The sequence below is a fragment of the Lottia gigantea genome (genome assembly GCF_000327385.1).
Source record: "Lottia gigantea unplaced genomic scaffold LOTGIsca_90, whole genome shotgun sequence".
Taxonomy (NCBI): domain Eukaryota; kingdom Metazoa; phylum Mollusca; class Gastropoda; family Lottiidae; genus Lottia; species Lottia gigantea.
Window position 1 is genome coordinate 757,400 of NW_008710951.1, and position 18,428 is coordinate 775,827.

The following is an 18,428-nucleotide window of genomic DNA, read 5'->3' on the forward strand; positions in this document are numbered from 1 at the left end:
TATTTTTGAAGGTGTATAGGTAATATTTTAGTGTATTTTTGAAGGTGTATATAGGTAATATTTTGGTGTATTTTTGAAGGTTTAAATGTGATATTTTAGTGTATATTTGAAGGTGTATATAGGTGATATTTTGGTGTATATTTGAAGCTTTAAATGTGATATTTTAGTGTATTTTTGAAGGTTTAAATGTGATCTTTTGGGTGTATTTTTGAAGGTTTAAATGTGATATTTTAGTGTATTTTTGAAGGTTTAAATGTGATCTTTTTGGGTGTATTTTTGAAGGTTTGTAATATGTGATATTTGGGTTTATTTTAAAGGTTTATATGTGACTTTTGCGTGTTTTTTTGAAATGTTTTAATATATTTGATATTTTTTAAGGTTTTTATGGTAAAGATGACATTGAGAGGTTAAAGATTGATACAGTTACTGGTCTAATGAATGATTTTTATCCACTGGCGTTCCAAGCTCTGTATTATGAGAAAGATGAACAAATAAAGGTTTGAATACAAAATTACTGGCTTTCTCTAGATCAGTCTGACAAAATACAGCTCTATTATGAATGAGTGAGTTTACCCTGAAAAAAAAGTTTGACGAATGGGTATTTTCTCAATATTGTTCTTTATCATTCGGCAATCGTCGACAGTTTCCGTAAAGCTTTGTCTGTTGCAGAGCGCCGGAACCTTCGCAGTAGTCCGTAAAATGCACTATGGTAATGTTGGCGATATGCAATGTCAGGGGCGATAGGCCTAACTTGCCTTCCAATAAAAATCAGTGTATGTAAGCAGTAAAGCACAATATATGTCGGTTTTGGTTGCATCCATCCATCGGATATTTTCCAAGAAATACGACCCGATTCAGTAGGCCTAAGCGTCGATCACAAAAAGCATAAATAACATTATGAATTGTTTCACATTGTAGGCCAAATTACAAGAAAGGCTATATTCGGAAGATATTCCCAAGTTTTACACAACACTGGAAAAAATACTAGCAGAAAATAGAACGGGATATTTTGTGGGCTCCAGTGTAAGTAACAAAGCCTTCTTTGGGGATAAATAGCAATTATTGACCCTATTAGTATTCCCAGCACCTCTTTCAACGTCTGCTATATAGGTTTAAGGTATTGTCAATATGATACAGAAATTATAACAGAAAACACAAGGGAATATATTATGGTATAACACACTTCTTTCATAACAGAGTACTAAACGTTTCAACACAATTTGCATGTGTCGTCGTCAAATTAAACGAAGAAAGAGAGTAAACACATGTAAATTGTGTTTAAACATTATGTACTCTGTTATTAAAGAAGTGTGTTATGACATAATATATTCCCTTGTGTTTTCTGTTATATGTTGTCTCAGCTTCCAGATGTCGTTCAAATCTACTACAGAAATTATTAAATTGGCTCTGATGTCTGAGAGACAGAGACCCATGAGCACCATCCGGTCCCGTATTAATTTATACTGTTTTTTAAATGAATATTTCAGCTTTCTCTCGCTGATATTGAAATATATGATGCTACCACCATGCTTTTATCTTTTAATTCTGATATCATTAAAGACTATGATTTGGTACAACAGATCGTGAAGAAAGTTGAACAGCATTCTAATCTTGTTAAATAAATTATTCATGATTATTAAATTCGTGTTTATCTCCTTATTTTAATTATGACCCTCGATCACACAACACCCCTTAATTATCCGTCCCCAGTAACACAAAATTAGAAACTTTAATTTATGTAGCCGAAAATACAACAAATAATAATATGTACAATATCAAAATTATTTTAAAAAACTCTAGTAATAAATGGATTAATAAATAAACTAAGGAAATTGTATTCAACACATAACAATCCGCTTACATGAGATTTCAAACTCAGAAACAAAGGTCGTGGGCAAAAGTAGAGTTGACTGTACAAAGTTTACTAAACTAATGACCAAATACCAAGACAGAAGAAAACTATTTACAAGTGATCACTAAATTGTAAGAGAGATTAAATGGGCCAGAGAACTGAATCTGAGTAAAATTATAATGAATTGTAATTAAACTGAACAAAATTATAATGAATTGTTATTAAACTGAACAAAATTATAATGAATTGTTATTAAACTGAACAAAATTATAATGAATTGTTATTAAACTGAACAAAATTATAGTGAATTGTAGCCTAATTAAACATGAATTAAACTACCAATGAGAAGATGTTACATATGAAGACTAATAATTAATTATTTTAAATCTAAAATATTAAAATTGGTAGGGGTTCGCCATCCGTTTGACCAATCGTATTTTCTTTAGTCAGCTAATCAATAATAGCCTAGTGTTTACGTTTCACTGTCGAAATAAGAGCCTTCAAATCCATGCGCGTTTGAATGTTAAAATCACGTCTTGTCTTTTCTTGAGACTCCGCCATATATTTCATAGGCATACATGGTGTAGCCCAACACTTTACTATCTTTCGGACAGTCCGCATTGTGACCCTTCGGTCCAATACCATTACCCGAGACCCATACAAACATCCAATTCACAATAAACATTTCAACAGTATAGTCTATGTAGGCCTATTTTCTACGGTCGAATAGTTACAGAGAAGGCCCTTCTTGACTAAACTTCACTCTGGAGTATCCTAAATTTTAACCCAACGACAACATCACAGAATTCCAAGATGGTGGTGTATCGTCTGCATTATTTTGATTTCGCTGGTCGCGCCGAGATAGCGAGGTTGTTGTTTCATGGAGCCGAGAGGGAGTTTGATGATGTGAGGTATACAGAGAAAGAATGGGCTGAATTTAAACCCAGTAAGTTATTTAGGTCACATATATATCACGAATGAATGACACGCTAGCCCTTTTTGTAGGCCATAAATGTATAGGCCTAATGTAATATTTAATCGCTGATGTGAACTCATATATAATTTGGAGTTGTTTCGATGTCAATATTAATTTCCTTGCAAAACGACAAAATTTATAAATGTCGATTTGTGAAAGCTCATTTGTAGAAAATACATTTGTCTAATTGTAAAAGTTTAAATGTATATTGATAATTTTGAGATTGATTTGTAAATGTTCATTACAAGTTCAATTGTCAATTTGTCAACTTTAAAAATATAGAAATGTATACGCTCTCGCTGATGAAATGAGATGTGTGAAATGTTGATTGTACTTAATGTAGATGTTACACTAATTATTGTCAGTTTGGATCGAGCGATCGGTCGTTTTGCAAGGAAATTGATATTGACATCGAAGCAATTCCATAATATAAGTCTATGATTTAATACAGTGGCAGAACCTTCGCAGCCCCGAATATAAGTTTTTCGCTCTCATAACTAGGTTAGAAATTCGGGCAACCTCAGATATCCCCCCACCCCCCTTATTTGTACTTGCAACGTAAAATTCTTTCCGCGACTGTAGATGAGTAACTCCGTTCAGTGTGCACGAGGGGAAATTAACATTAACGTATTCTTTATCGATTTCGAATTATGTGCGGTGTTTAAAGGGGCCGAGTGGCATCTATATAGAAATAGAAGGTGAAATTCCTATAGTTTGAGGTATTATTAAAGGAGTTATGCGATCTGTGTACATTTCTATAGATTCACGACCAAAATCAACACCGATAATGGCGATTCAGTTCCTTTAAGGGGCCTATTTTTATTGTCCCACTAGCCAAGACACTATTTACATGTCAACCCTGTACTATGGATGTTTGAAATTGATGAAGACCGTGTTCTTACACCCTCGCCTAAAATCTCTTTTTCTACCTTCAGAAACTCCGTTCGGTGTACTACCAGTTCTAGAAATTGATGGTAAAATGTTTGGTGAATCACATGCTATTTATAATTATCTAGCTAAACAATTTGGTAAGCTGATTTACCCTTTATAATTATACTCCCTCGTTAAGTCGTGGGAAGACCAAAAAATTGAAATTTTTAACTTGGCCAAATGGAGTCTTTGTTCAACAGTGGACTTACCTGGTGTCATAACTATACAACAAAATCCCTCTATAATCAGATAAATACATAAAACTAAGTAATAATTCATTGAACTAGGTAATTTTACTAATTATATTTAGTGTAAGAGATATATCATCTTCTATAGAGATTCTAGTCATGGCATCTGGTAAGTTCAACTGATGATGAATATATACTCTTAAGTTTGAGACTTTTATTTTCTGTCCATTCTAAGGTAGTATTACTTGAAATCCTTTACACACAAATGATCAAATATCATATATTTATTACTGAAAGGACTTATGAAGTGGTCAATGAGGCGAATTGTGTCAAAACGTGTACGCTTCTATTATACACGATATCAAATGAAAAAATGCATCATATTTTTGATTTTTATATAGGATTTTATGGTAACAATAACTTAGAGCAACTAGAAATAGACGTAGTTATGAGTTTGATGAAGGAAATGGAACCGTTTATACTGGAAGCCTTCTTTGAAACTCCGGATGAGAAAAAGAAGGTATTGATAATTACCACCATTTCATTTTAATGTTTAAACGTTTATCCCTGCATCGATATCCTGGCCACTGATTTTGATTCTCTGAGGACTTTTTCTGGACCAATGAAATCCATATGCCATTGGGGGCCTGTAGTTGCGAATTGACGAGGTGTCCGGTCCGGTGAAAGGTGCGGGAGTATTAATATAATAGTTACATCTATAATAGACGCGCGATTTGTACACCGGGCTGGACACAGAGCGACGTCGCTCTTACTTTTGGTACAAAATCACAATTTTTTACAAATATTTTTTTTTCTGATATGACATATTAGTCTTCATATTGTAATCTTAATAGATTTCTACTAAAGGCCCGTTCCGATGATGATATTTTCAACTAATAAAAACATGTTATTTAAAACCCGAATCTGGATATAATAAATGATAATAGGATATATAGCGACGTACTGTTTGTTTTTTAGGAAGAACTGATAACGAGAGGATTCAAGGAAAATATTCCTGCTTATTTGAGAAAAAATGAAAAGATTATGCAAGACAGTGGTTATTTTGTTGGTGATAAGGTAAGTAATAAGCCATACACTAAATTTTAAAGAAATACAGGCGTCTTATTATTCAAATTACATATTTAACAGAAAATATACTAGCTTTAACACTTTGTAAATTGAAAATCCCAGTTCGTCTACAATGCAAAAACTGACGAAAATGACAACAGCTTAATCCGAGACAATTTTAAGCTAATTTTGAAAAAAGAGCGTTGATGTCCATTAATTATTGTTAACTGACGTCATCATCTGCCATTACGTGCAGTCCTTTTATGTAGGAATATATAGGCGAGCAAGATATGCTGTGGGTGCGAACATGGAGGATTCTATGAGTCAGTAGAATGCTGTGGCGGCACCAGCCTCCCGAGACTGAGGGTACAAATAGGGGACAGACCGACCCAATAGGGGGACAACTGTCGAGACTGAATTCAAAATGCGGTAAGTCTGCGAGGTGTCATAGTGGCAAGCTCCTCATACTCATAGAGCGTCTGAGAGGTTCCCCACTGGTACCGTTAATATTAAAGTACAATCAATGAATTGTTTTTCAGTTGTCTTTGGCCGACATAGCTGTTTATGATCTTACAAATTTCTTTATGAGAAGAGATCCTAACCTGATGACACCCTATCCTAAACTATCAGCCAGTAGAAAACTAATAGAAACTTATCCTGGAATAGCAGCTTACATCAAATCTCGACAAAAATAAAATTTATTTTAAAATCTTAACTGTCAATTAAACTCAGGAATACCGGTGTTGTTGTTTTTTTTTCACAAACAACCCCTCCCCCTCCCCCTACGCGATAAGTGCGTAGTTTTAGTGGAATTGCAGGAACCACAGACGTTTGATTGTAAAATTCGAATGATGAAAATTAATGCTATGAGTGTCCCCGATACACATAAGAATTTTAAAAAACCTCTTTACAATCTCTTTAAAGAATGGACGAGCTTAATGACACGTGCGATCCTAAGCTTCTGAAATGGGTATTTGTGAGGAACTAGTGTCACATTACGAAACACCACCATACACTTGTGTCTCTCAAACCTCTCATTGTTACTCATTCTTGGACGTTTCACTGCAACTAAATCTGAGAAGATTCTAGTCTTGTAACTTCACTATAATTCTCAATATCGTCATCACCAAAAATTGTCGGTTGTTCCCCTTGCAGATTAACTTCTGTATCATTATCAGGAGCTCGTTTAATGTGTGTCAGTGAAAAATCGGCATCTACATCTCGAGTTTGTGGAGAAGAAACTATGTTTGGTTGATTGTTTTCGATGTTTCTCGTATCTGGTATTGAAGATGAGTCAATGACGGTCTCCAAGTTCCTATTTTCATTATCATAATGTTTATTGGAATTCACGTCCCCTCTAGCAGGAGTAAAATCCTGTATTGGTAATTCGGGAACTCCATTATCTGACACCATACCCGTATTATCATAGGTGATTCGTGTCGCATTTGTGGTGTCAGACGTCACAGATTGGTAGATATGTAGATCATGATCGTGTCTTGCCGTATTTGCGTATGTTTCTTCTCTTTTTTTCTTCACCAAGCTGGAAATACAATGGATTGAGGTACCAGTAATCGAATCAAAAATTAGTCCTCGATCACTGGCATGAGCCATGAAATTATGATTGACCTTTAGTTTGGTCCTCCAATGCGCAAAGATCAATCAACCTATTGACAAGTTTACGAATTCAACCTGACAAACCATTTAAAGGGATTGTTCATTTTGTATATGTATCGGGGACACTAATAGCATCGTTTTGCACCATTCCAATTTTCAATCGGGCGTCTGTAGTTCTTGCAATTTAACTAAAACAATAAGCAAATCCCTATATATGTATAACAAAATATTGCTGGCATATTTGGTATTCCAGAATTGAACATGTGCAATAACTCTGTCTTACTTACCAAACTATTATTATTATTATAATCAGAATAAGGAGTATAACACCTATCACTATACCAACTATTGCTGTAATAATAATGGAAATACCGATTAAACATACTGCAACAAAATCATATGGGTAGCAGGGGTTGGTTGCAGCTGGCTGATGATACACGCAAGAATTAAGACCTATTAACTTTTAGGGTTATGTAGCACAGACGACTAGTGTTTTTAGCTTTACCTTTCCATGGTGGTCGTGAGTTCTAATCTCGGTCGGCGTGCGAAAGTCTACTTTCTTATTATTCCAGTTGACCCAGATCACTGTCAAGGAGAGGTTTGGGCAAGCAAAGTTCATCGGGTAGAAATGAGATGAAGTGAAAGGTGCTACCTTAGTTTAAAAGATGGCTGTTTTCATCTTTACTTCTTTCGTATTTACTCTAAAATTAAGCCTACCTCCTGCACCTAGTCCTGTATCCCCGTTTCCATCATCAGCTGGGCTTGTAGATATAGATGTACCAAGAGTCGTTTGACCAGTCACACCTGGTACTCCCGTATTCAATAGTTCATAACATTCTAAGATTAATGTTGAGTTATCTAAAAAAATCGTTCTTGAGTTTTATTACGGTACTTGTGGCTATCACTGAGGCACATATTGTTTCCATGAGAACTCATTTAGATTTTCGAAAACAAGTGGCGCCATACGGGTTGTTTTCATTCCAATTTTCGTGGATAAATTTCTGGTGGCAATGGGAATAACGCATCATACGTCATTTGCTCATGATATCCAATATCACTACCTAAACCTAACATAGTCACTTATTATCATTGTTGACAATCAAAATGGCTTCAAGCTTTAAAAAATAACCTCAAAACTAGGTTACGCCTACATGCCTGTGCCTGTGCTTTCGTAACATTGCTTAACCCCAATGGTACAACCCAAAATTCCCAAAACTAGTGCACCTATTGTGTCCTATCTTATCCGTATCGTTGTTAGCAGCCATAGAAGACACGCATCGTGACGGTGCAAATAGCCCTTGCGATTTAAAAATTATTAAGAAAAATTCACGACGAACCAAAGAAGGCATGGAAATATGAAAAACTAAGACAAGCTTTGTTGCTTTGGTTCAAGAAATAAGTGTGATTGATGGTTACCTGTGTAGGAATGTACAACTAGATTAAAATCGAACAAATCAGCATCCGAATTCGATTCCAAGGCAATAGTTAAAACGTTTCCTGGATTTAGAGTAAAATATTGTTCCTTAAAATCTTTGCAGGAATAATTACGTCTAATGGAATTTTCAGTCACAAAGAAATTAAATTCACAGGAATTCGAAAACCATTGCCTGTGAAATCCAATATTGTAAGAGTCTTTTTTCGAGTATTCTGGTAAAGAAACGTCACATTGGCACTGGGTTACGTCACGTTCATCGCGTGATAGATATACAGTTTTACCAAATTCTGTTTGATTGCTGCAGACGTGTACTGAAAAGTTAAAAAAGGTTTGGGATTAGAATTTCCCCTTTAAAAATACTTCAAAATTTTACTCACTATTTCTATATTTTTCTTTTCTATATATCACAGAGTATCTTAAACTAGATGACAAGTTCAAGCGCGGATAATTCTGGACACACATGGATTTGAAAGCATTTCGACGGTGTGCTGTGAACACTATTAGCCTACTTATTGGCTTAGCTAAGAAATGCCTTTTTCCTTGACTAAGGTATGACTGGTAAAAAAACGGCGCAGCTGTCCCTTCAATATCTTACACAGTGGCTCAACTAGATGAATGGGTACCCGTGAACTTAAGTAATGGGCCTAAGTAAATGGCTCTTCCCTTAGAATATTTGTTAGAATAATATGCTTTCTTGCATTCTGAAATCCCTCTGTAAGTGAATATAATGCCTGTTAAAGGAAGATTTAAAGATTTGGTAATTCTGTCGCGCGTTGCCTAGTTTTGTCATAATTGTATACTGATGGTACATTTTTCTGGGGGTAGTCCAGAAGGGATGGAGGGCCCGTGGACTTCGTTCAATCAGTCCCTATGCTAGTTAAATACTGATGTTACATGAAATGTCATGCCGAAAATAATTATAACATATCGTTAAGTACATTCTTGTATTGTTGTAATGGCTATAATAAGAAAGAAAGTGGGTGTGAGTCTAGTCCCATTTTTTTGTCAATGATCTATTATACTTAAAATAGGGCTTACCTAAATATTTTTTTTTTTAAGTAAGATCCAAAGTATCGATATTTTTGTAACCTTATGGATGGTAAAGCTGGATTAAAATCGATTTTTAGTGATTGCCCAATCAAATAACTGACACCCATCCTAATTTAAGTTTTTAAACGAGCCCTAAATGATTATTTTGTAAAGGAAAAATTCACTAACCAATAATATTACGTCCTGAGGGCTGATCTTTTAGAACTCCTACTTGTGACAATCCCAAGGGTCCATTGGTGGTAATCTTGGGGGTTTAATGTACCCCGCCCCTCTTCTAACCCAATTCATTCCTACTGTAATGGCATAGATCATAGACCCTATTATAAAGATTCGTAGTGGTACACGTAGACAATATAGCCTACTGATTGAATACATTATAGAAGTAGGCTATTTATCAAAGGCACACTTACTTGAGGTGACAATACAAACACATCCATTTAATATCAAGATCGATATGTAACATCCAATATTCATTTCCTTAGCCTATATCCAACAACTTCCCACAGAAAGAATTTTATTTTATTTTACTTCCCTGTATGTTAAGGATGGTATATAATAACTTCTACACTGATTTGGTCTATTGAACAGAAGTTCTAATAATACACCCTAGTTAAAATTAAAAAGGTTCTACATATTTTGAGTAAAGAATGCGGATAAACTCCAATAACCCCATCTCACTATGGGCAGCAATCTACGCGCTCGGAAGGAGCACCAAAGATCTGCTCAGGATAGGGCGGTATAAGGTTAAATTACGATCCGATAATGCTCCTGTTGCATTTCTATATTCTTCCATTCTATTAGATCCGATAGCGACCTCGTGGTCCTTGGTTGCCACCCAATTCTCCAAAAATTTTGCGACCTTGCACGAGCAGTTTTAGCTCCGTTGGCAATCAAAGGCGAATTAGATACGATCCAAGGGCGATCCCTGAGATCTATGGTGCTCAAGCTAGATCTGATAGCGATCTCGGCCACCTAGGAAAGTCCATCACGCTCAATTAGGCGATAATACCCCGTTCCACCAGGCGGCGATCACAGGTTGGCACATAGAGAGCCACGATCGCCAGAACTGCCACCTGATATCAGATCTACATGATCGCCAAGGTCGCCGTCGGACTTCTCCCTATAACACGCGTGGCTCTCTGTCCAGAACTCCATAATATCGCTTGATGATAGCCTAAATCGCCATCGGAGGCCTACTTGAGCGCCTGATCAATTTCAGCATTACGTTTCTGATAGTCACGCATTCATAGGTCAGTAATTAGCTAGAGGTTTTGGGACGAGGGATCGGGGTCTTTTTTCAAGGGAGTTCATCAAGACGTAAGCCTAGGCCTACTGCAATTCGAAATGGTAAAGATGTAGGCTACTCCACCACTGCTGATTGAAGTGTGCTATTCTGAGAAGTTAAAACATTGATAAAGATTGAATTAACTTAATGTAGGACAAACCCCCTAATAAAACAGTTTCAGTTAATATTCTTGCTTTATTTGGTGGTGAAATGGAACCACAATGGCATACTAGTTGGTAGATCACAAGTTGTAACGACCGATTATAACAGTACCGGTACATTTTTGACGTCATCAGACGTCAACATTTTGCCGGGCAGTGAAATACATTTAACCTTAAGGAATCCCCGAAGCTAACGTATAGTTGTTACACTCATATTTATGTTTTGCTAGCTTTTTTAGATATTGTCTCGTAATGGAAAAGGTTTGTACATAACATCGTTGTGGTCTGGATCTGCCACTAAATAGAGTTACCTTGCTTTGCAACTATGGCCGATAAGTCACCGACAGAGATGAGCAAAAGTCGATTTCAAGTGATTTTAGATAAATGTAACAATTTCTACAGATCAGGTAAGGTATAATCTGATACATTGTACATAGTTCTTTATGATCCTATTCATGGCTTCCTCATTCAGTGCATAGAATTTACAATAATAATCTATTTGTGATGTGTTTCCTCTTCAATGACTTCAATTTCAAACACAGGCATCCGTCAATATTGTACTCTAATGTCCAGTAACCGGACTGAAGATTGCAACTTAAGGGGGAGAATATCTTGAACAACAAAATGACATGAATGAATAGCAGCTCAATTGCCTTGATTTATTTATAATTAAGTCTGCATTTTCATGTATGTACCAATAATTTCTTATTACATGTTTCTCAAATTACAAATGCCTCTCAAATTACAAATGCCTCTCAAATTACAAATGCCTTTGTTGCAGGGTTATCGAATATTTACCATAGACATAATCTTAACTGTTGATATTTCAAGTGTTTCACTCTATCACTGTAAACACTGTAGATTAGCTTAATATTTCTCAATGAATTGACCTTTTTCTTACATTCAGCTTGTATTATAATCAGTGAAGTATTTAGTAGGTGAGCCATTAGGCCATGTCCACCTCCCCTCAGACCTGTAACAGATCTTGCTTTGCAGTGAAAAGCCCTGTAAATGCTCAAAATTCATCTCAGGTCAACCATGATTGATTCTACTCTGTAAGGCCCTGTAATGATGAGTCTGTCAAGTGAAATGAGTGTCACAATTAATTTTCATGGAAAGTCTTCAGATCTATAGAAACTATAATTTTTTTTGCATAAACAACATAAGACCCACCTCAGTTTAGATGCTTCAGGATATGTCGGGTGACCAAGTCATTTTTCGTCATTATAGATAGACCTTATTCACACCTCGTTTTTGAGACAATGAAAGCGAGGTTCATAACGCAAATAACGTCATCCATTGAAAATGGTGACGTCATATTAATGAATAGTCTTTAAGACATCACTGAACACCTGATCAACAGCGAGAAAATGGGTTGAAAACTGCCCTTTCTCAGAAATGTGTGAAGATAAAATTCATCTGAAAGTATCATTAAATAGCTTATTTAATTCCCAATTTATTGATGTAAAATATGATTAGTTTAGAGTTAGTGGAATTGGAGGAGGAAGCTTAAAAGACGTCAAGGTGGTGATTTGACTGCAGTGACACTATGTTACCTGTGTTTGTGTTATGAGCTGCATTCTGGACACGTGAATAAGGTCTATTACAGATGACATAGCTGTAAATGGATACTGATATTCCAGTAAGGTCAATGCCCTGAGCTCCAGCTGGTAGAGAGGATTGTCAAAAATCTAAGTTCTTTCTTTCTTAAATTTTGGGATATTTTATTAGATCAAAACGTATATTTATTCAGAATCTTCAGCTAGCAGATGTGCTGTATTTTGTATTGATGATGAAAAAGTTGGTTTGATACGACCAGAATTTGTAGTTGAATTGAAGAAATATACAGATGTATTTCTGTATGAAGAAGGGAAAGGTTTTAAACGAGAAATATTACGAGTTTTACCAGATCTTAATACTCCAGAAACCCGAAGTAAACAAATCGAACATGTTCTACAAGATCTAAGAAAAAGAAATATATTCTGTACTCTGAGAGGTTGGAGAGATGAGGTAAGCTGTCCTCTTCACTTTTTGCAAATTTCAAATTACTAACATAATCTACATCTAAACTGCTTGGCACAATCTAAATTATGTTAAATCTACCTTACTATGATAGCAGACAAAGCATATATATGGAAGCTTTTTACTTTATAATTGATTAAAACAATCACAAAATAGTTTCACTGTTAAAATAGTGTTCAATACATCAATTGTAGAGTGATATAGAAATACCACTGTTAAAATAGTGCTCAATACATCAATTGTAGAGCAATATAGAAATACCACTGTTAAAATAGTGCTCAATACATCAATTGTAGAGTGATATAGAAATACCACTGTTAAAATAGTGTTCAATACATCAATTGTAGAGTGATATAGAAATACCACTGTTGAAATAGTGTTCAATACATCAATTGTTGAGTGATATAGAAATACCAGTGTTAAAATAGTGTTCGATACATCAATTGTAGAGTGATATAGAAATACCACCTGAATATATCAATTGTAGAGTGATATAGAAATACCACAGTTAAACTAGTACTCAATACATCAATTGCAGAGCCTGCATCTCTACTGGAGTTGGACAAATATTACTTTTTCTGTCTACACTTCGAGACACCTTCAAAATGTTTGTTAAAAGACGTGTGCTTGATATTAGATATGGAATAAACAATACATTTGAATAACCACCCACCAACCATTCCATATATATATATATATATTACATAATAGGACAATGGAAAGTAAACAATAGATTCTGAAGGCCAGTGTAACAGTTGTATGATAAGAGTAATGATTAATAGTGTTAAATTAAATGACCATAAAATTTTCGAATAAGCATAAAGCTAAATATTGATTTTCTACATTGTGACATTTTAAAGGGACAGATGCACCATTTATTTTGACCAATCATACTTTAGTCTCAGAAACGGGAATTTTAGCTATGCCAATCAGTAATAGTGTTCACAACTCATCCTCGAAATGATCTGCATTATATTTTTAGGCGACAATCTTTCTTCTCTGGTGTATAAGCTAGGACTGGGTGATATACTGGTGTAGGAATTTATATGATCATTTGGAAATATCACCATCTCGTGACATATGATAGTTATCATGATATATCTGTTAAATTTTTGTCCAGATCATTTACACAATGTAACAAGTAACTTAATATTTGAAACAGATGTTTTTGCATGATATTAATGATCAATTTGATTTTTTTTTGAGATAAGTATTGTTTTTTGTTTAATTTATTTCAGATAATAAAAAAAATTGTTTTGTTTCAAAAACCAGTAAAAACCATACATAAAATATATCGTGATATATACCCATTTTGTGATATATACCCATATCGTGATATATTAATGCTTGATTGACTTTTTGCAATCCAATGATTAGTCAGAATAATAATTTATCTGATTGACGTCATTGTTGAGACATTCAAATATTCACGTCTGTTAAATGGACGACTCAATGAGATGAAATTCAAACATAGATAATTATGGATACACTCAGATTTGAAGACTCATATTTCGACAGTAAGCTGTGAACATTATTACTGATTAGTTCACATCAATTCACGTTTCTGAGGTATAATTTATTCCATGAAATCTCGCCTCTGTCCCTTTAACCCCTTGAACACTGATTGTGAATAACCAAAAGCGTCATATACCCTGAACTCCAAATAATATGAATCAAAGTGTTAATGTTGTGTGATGTCACTTTGTTCAAGGCTGCTTGACTGGCCGCTTGTTTTTATCATTTAATTATTTCACGTTAAAGTAGTGCTGTTTTGTATATTTCAGAATTATGATATTAAAAAAAATTACCATGACAAGCCATTGATGATCATGGAGAGAGCAGCAACACGTAAGTGCATCTTGTAGAGTAGCCAGAAACTTACATACATTACTTTGATAACTTGCTGAGGCTGTGGTGGATCAGTGAGTTAGACGCTTGATCGCTAACCTGAAGGGCTGACATGGAAAAAGCGTCTAGTTGTTCGCATGAAACAATAAACTGAGGCCCTGTGTGCAACAGGCTGTTCATGTTGAAGATCACTCAACAGTTGGAAATCAAAAAAGAGCAGGCTAATGCTGCTCCTGGCAAAATTTCCCTCATAATACCCTGCAGGCCGTTGTCGTCTACATTAGCTCACATTGTGCAGAAAAGTAGGACCTAAAACTCCATTCATTTCATTTTCATTTGATATATACTTGAAATGTTTTAAGTTATTGTAAAACTGAAACATGGGTCCTAACTGAAAATCACAAATCAAAATTCTTCCATTTAACATCAATTTTTAAAAATATCTTTACAGTACTTAGGTTTGAAATCAATCTTTTTTCCAGCGATATTTGGATGTTTGAACTATGGTGTTCATGTTAACGGATATTTTTATAATGAATCAGGTGACATGATGATGTGGCTAGGTCAAAGGTCACCAACTAAAGCTACCTACCCCAACAAACTGGATAACCTGGTATTTATTCTGTTTACTAAATTCTTTATTTCACAAAACCATTTAGACTGAATTCTACAACAGTCACACCATACTGCGACCATTTGCAATCTTACCAGGGCTGTGTAAAATAATCGTTTATCGTCGCGAGGAATTTATAATTTTGTTTATTGATTATCAAATTTCATAATCTAATAAAAGACAAAGTTACTTTTTCACCACTGTATCTGTTAACAAGTCTCTTAAACATAGTTTCCTTTCAGCACATAACTTACCCACATACTTCTATGATGCAAAAATTACCCAAGAAATTAAGAATTTTGGCATGTTTTTAATTTAAGCATTTTCAGGGTTTCTCAATTGAAATATTTCGATTATTAATCAATTATCGATCGGTGCTCTGTCATCGATAATCCATCTTAATTTTAACCTGATAGCATCAATTTTTTAACCATTCCAATTTTCAATCAGACGTCTGTGGTTTCTGCAATTCCACATCAGGAATCAGATGGAAAATTGAAATATTGCAAATTGATGCTATCAGTGTCCCTGATACAGGTAAAAAAATAAAGAAAACCTCTTTACCATCCCTTTAATCTACAGTGTGCAGGAGGTCTAGCTACTGGTATAGGTATCAAAGATAATATGGTAAAAGAATGTCAAGAAGAAGCCTCCATATCTGATGATATTTTACACAAGTTAAAATCTGTTGGTACAGTCAGGTAAAGGTACTTTATCATTTTTCTTCTTGTATAATTCCTTGATATTCCTTTCTATTTCTCTCTGGGTATAATAGGTATATGTTTTAGCATTAAGTTTCCTAATACCACTGTTGACACTGTACAATCATTCTTCACTAGAACATTCTTGATTCTTTACATAATGTCATTTTCTTGGTAACGTCGAGCAAATGGTGGTTGTGGGTTCTAATCTCAATCGGCGTGTGAAAGTCTGACATAATTCCAGTCGACCCACCTGTAAATGAGTATGGATAATCTGGGAAAGATCATCGCTGAAAGTTTTGGCCTAGGACTGGGGTTCAATTTAAGAAATATCGCATTGTGGCTTGCAATCCAATGTTTCCTATGATTAGCCAAAATCAAAATTCATCACAAAGAATCAAATGTTTTGACAAATCTAGAATATACGGCAACTCTATATCCTTCAGGAACTTAGTCATTGGAAAGATCTTTGATGAATTGTTGTTTCTAATGAATTATCAAGTATAAATGTCCATATATTTACAGTCTGGATAAACAAACAAATAGTTTTTGACCCTTCTTGATTGGTCACTCATCTAATTTAGCTAATTATGAATTAATTATGGACATTTGATACATACTGATATTTTTGCAAGTCATTAGAACACCTCTACTTTCTATTCATATCAGTAATAGCATTTTCATTTTCATAAATGAATATAAGTGAACCAGTTTTTAATTGTGAACCTGAGTCTTTCTTTCTTCTGTTTTTCTTTCTTTCTTTGTCTTTGAGCCACTATTAATCACTAGCTAGTATCTTACTAATGACTTCCTGTTTCTTGTATTTACGATGTTTATATCTTATTATATTTTAGTTACTGTTATGAAGATGAACGAGGTATTTTACCTGAATGTCAATTTGTATATGACCTTGAGTTGACCCCCGATTTTCAACCAATCAATGCTGATGGTGAAGTGGGTGGTTTTCATTGTTATCCAATCAAAAAGGTTGGTACATAGAGTTCCTGGCATGAGAACTGTTTGAAGCTACATTGGAAGTCAAGAGGTTCTATCTTGGCAGTATTAGTCAGTCTAGTTAAAATTAGACCAAACTTTCTGTTTTTTATTAGCTTTTATTGTTAATATAGCCACTTCAATTAAGGTCTTACGACAGCCCTCTTGAACTTTTGTCAATTTAACGTTTTCACCTAACTTGATGATGTTTGCTTTGACCAATCAAATTTCCACCCTCTCGACAACAGCCTTTTAACTTTGATTTGAAGGCTCAAATTTTGCTTGCCGGTGTGCTGTGAACACTAATACTGAATTGGCTTAGCTTAAAAATTCCTGTTTCTGATTCATTTTAAAAAATGGCGCACTTGTCCCTTTAATATAGTTACTACTTCTCATAATGGCCTGATATGTAAATTGAAATACCAATGAAGTTGTTGATATACTGTTAAGTAGGATTAACTATTCTGTTCAAAAATGAGACTGATGTGAATTAAAACTCATTTGTGTTTTGCTAATTTTAGGTTGAAGAATTAATGATAACTGATGAATTTAAACCAAACTGTGCCCTGATAATTTTAGATTTTTTAATTAGACATGGTCTAGTCACTCCAGAAAATGGTATGATACATTCATTATATATGGTCTATATTATGTTTATGCATGTACCACATGTGAATGACATTGTGAAATGAAGTTCATTGTGAAATTATGTTCATTGTGAAATGATATTCATTGTGAAATTATGTTCATTGTGAAATGATATTCATTGTGAAATGATATTCATTGTGAAATGATGTTCATTGTTCATTATGGAAGTATGTTCATAATGGAGTGATGTTCATTGTGAAATGGATGTTTATTGTGAAATGATGTATGATAGCAAAATTTCTTCATGAATCAGTAAGGGCACGATATCAGTCCAATGAAATGTGTAATATAAGAAGAACCCAGTTGTATAATAATACCATACACATTGCTCATAATACTACAGAAATAGCATCAACAACCTACAAGCAAAGTGCCTCTCAACTGACATCTGAAGAAATTGCTGTACAAAATTATTATTTTATGATGATTTCATCTATTTTTCAGAGCCATTTTATACCAGTTTAGTGGAAGGAATCCATAAACCTTTAAGTCAATATTTATAGTACCAAGTGATATAATATCAACCTCATGCTTTCAAAATCAAAATAGCATTAATGAACATTATATGCAGTTATACACCACACCTACTTCCTTTCTAACAATTTCTGAAATATGATTTTCATACATTTTGGCCTCAAAATACGTGTCAGAATGCACCATATCAATTCTATTTTTCAAAAATTTTCTTGAGGAAGGACTCAGTCAGACGCTTCAGTTCCACAGAACTGCCGTATTTTAAATTTCAAACTCGACAGTTGTCCCCGATTAGGTTAGTCTGCCTCTGATGTGTACCCACCCCCAGTCTCGGGAGGCACCAGCATTGATTATACGTGACCTAAAAACAAATCACACATGATTTCCATACAACTGATGATGTGATACTGGTGACAACTTGATGTGATACTTTTTATGTAGAGTTATCAAAGACGGAGATATAAGTAAGGCACATATGAGCCACATAAATCAAACATATTTTCGTCAATATTAATGTAACCTAAATTTTTTTGCCCCCTTGTAGATACAGGTTTGAAGGCCAATTTTTTA

At 34.6% G+C, this 18,428-nt stretch overlaps 4 protein-coding genes across 4 annotated transcripts in view; 3 read left to right on the forward strand and 1 right to left on the reverse strand.

Moving 5' to 3' along the window:
* Positions 1-2,152, forward strand: part of LOTGIDRAFT_204891 (hypothetical protein) — a 43,183-nt gene extending 41,031 nt beyond the window's left edge. Inside the window, exons 3-5 of the mRNA XM_009068512.1 lie at positions 379-497; positions 919-1,023; positions 1,488-2,152. Of these exons, the coding sequence (XP_009066760.1) occupies positions 379-497; positions 919-1,023; positions 1,488-1,622 (359 nt within the window). The 3' untranslated portion in view covers positions 1,623-2,152. The remainder of the gene's footprint in view (positions 1-378; positions 498-918; positions 1,024-1,487) is intronic.
* Positions 2,153-2,665: 513 nt separating this feature from the next.
* Positions 2,666-5,709, forward strand: LOTGIDRAFT_134409 (hypothetical protein; the record flags this gene model as incomplete). The annotated part of the gene is made up of 5 exons (XM_009068513.1): positions 2,666-2,798; positions 3,764-3,856; positions 4,348-4,466; positions 4,925-5,023; positions 5,554-5,709. The coding sequence occupies 5 exons, from the start codon at positions 2,666-2,668 to the stop codon at positions 5,707-5,709; spliced, it is 600 nt and encodes a 199-aa protein (XP_009066761.1).
* A 373-nt stretch (positions 5,710-6,082) lies between these two features.
* On the reverse strand, positions 6,083-9,587 carry LOTGIDRAFT_169893 (hypothetical protein; the record flags this gene model as incomplete). Its single annotated transcript, XM_009068514.1, has 5 exons — positions 6,083-6,554; positions 6,916-6,979; positions 7,346-7,486; positions 8,045-8,374; positions 9,524-9,587. 5 exons carry the CDS (start codon positions 9,585-9,587, stop codon positions 6,083-6,085), a joined length of 1,071 nt encoding a protein of 356 aa, XP_009066762.1.
* Positions 9,588-10,884: 1,297 nt separating this feature from the next.
* Positions 10,885-17,887, forward strand: LOTGIDRAFT_169894 (hypothetical protein; the record flags this gene model as incomplete). The annotated part of the gene is made up of 8 exons (XM_009068515.1): positions 10,885-10,966; positions 12,313-12,569; positions 14,366-14,429; positions 14,912-15,042; positions 15,625-15,743; positions 16,598-16,730; positions 17,258-17,354; positions 17,829-17,887. 8 exons carry the CDS (start codon positions 10,885-10,887, stop codon positions 17,885-17,887), a joined length of 942 nt encoding a protein of 313 aa, XP_009066763.1.
* Positions 17,888-18,428: the final 541 nt, after the last annotated feature.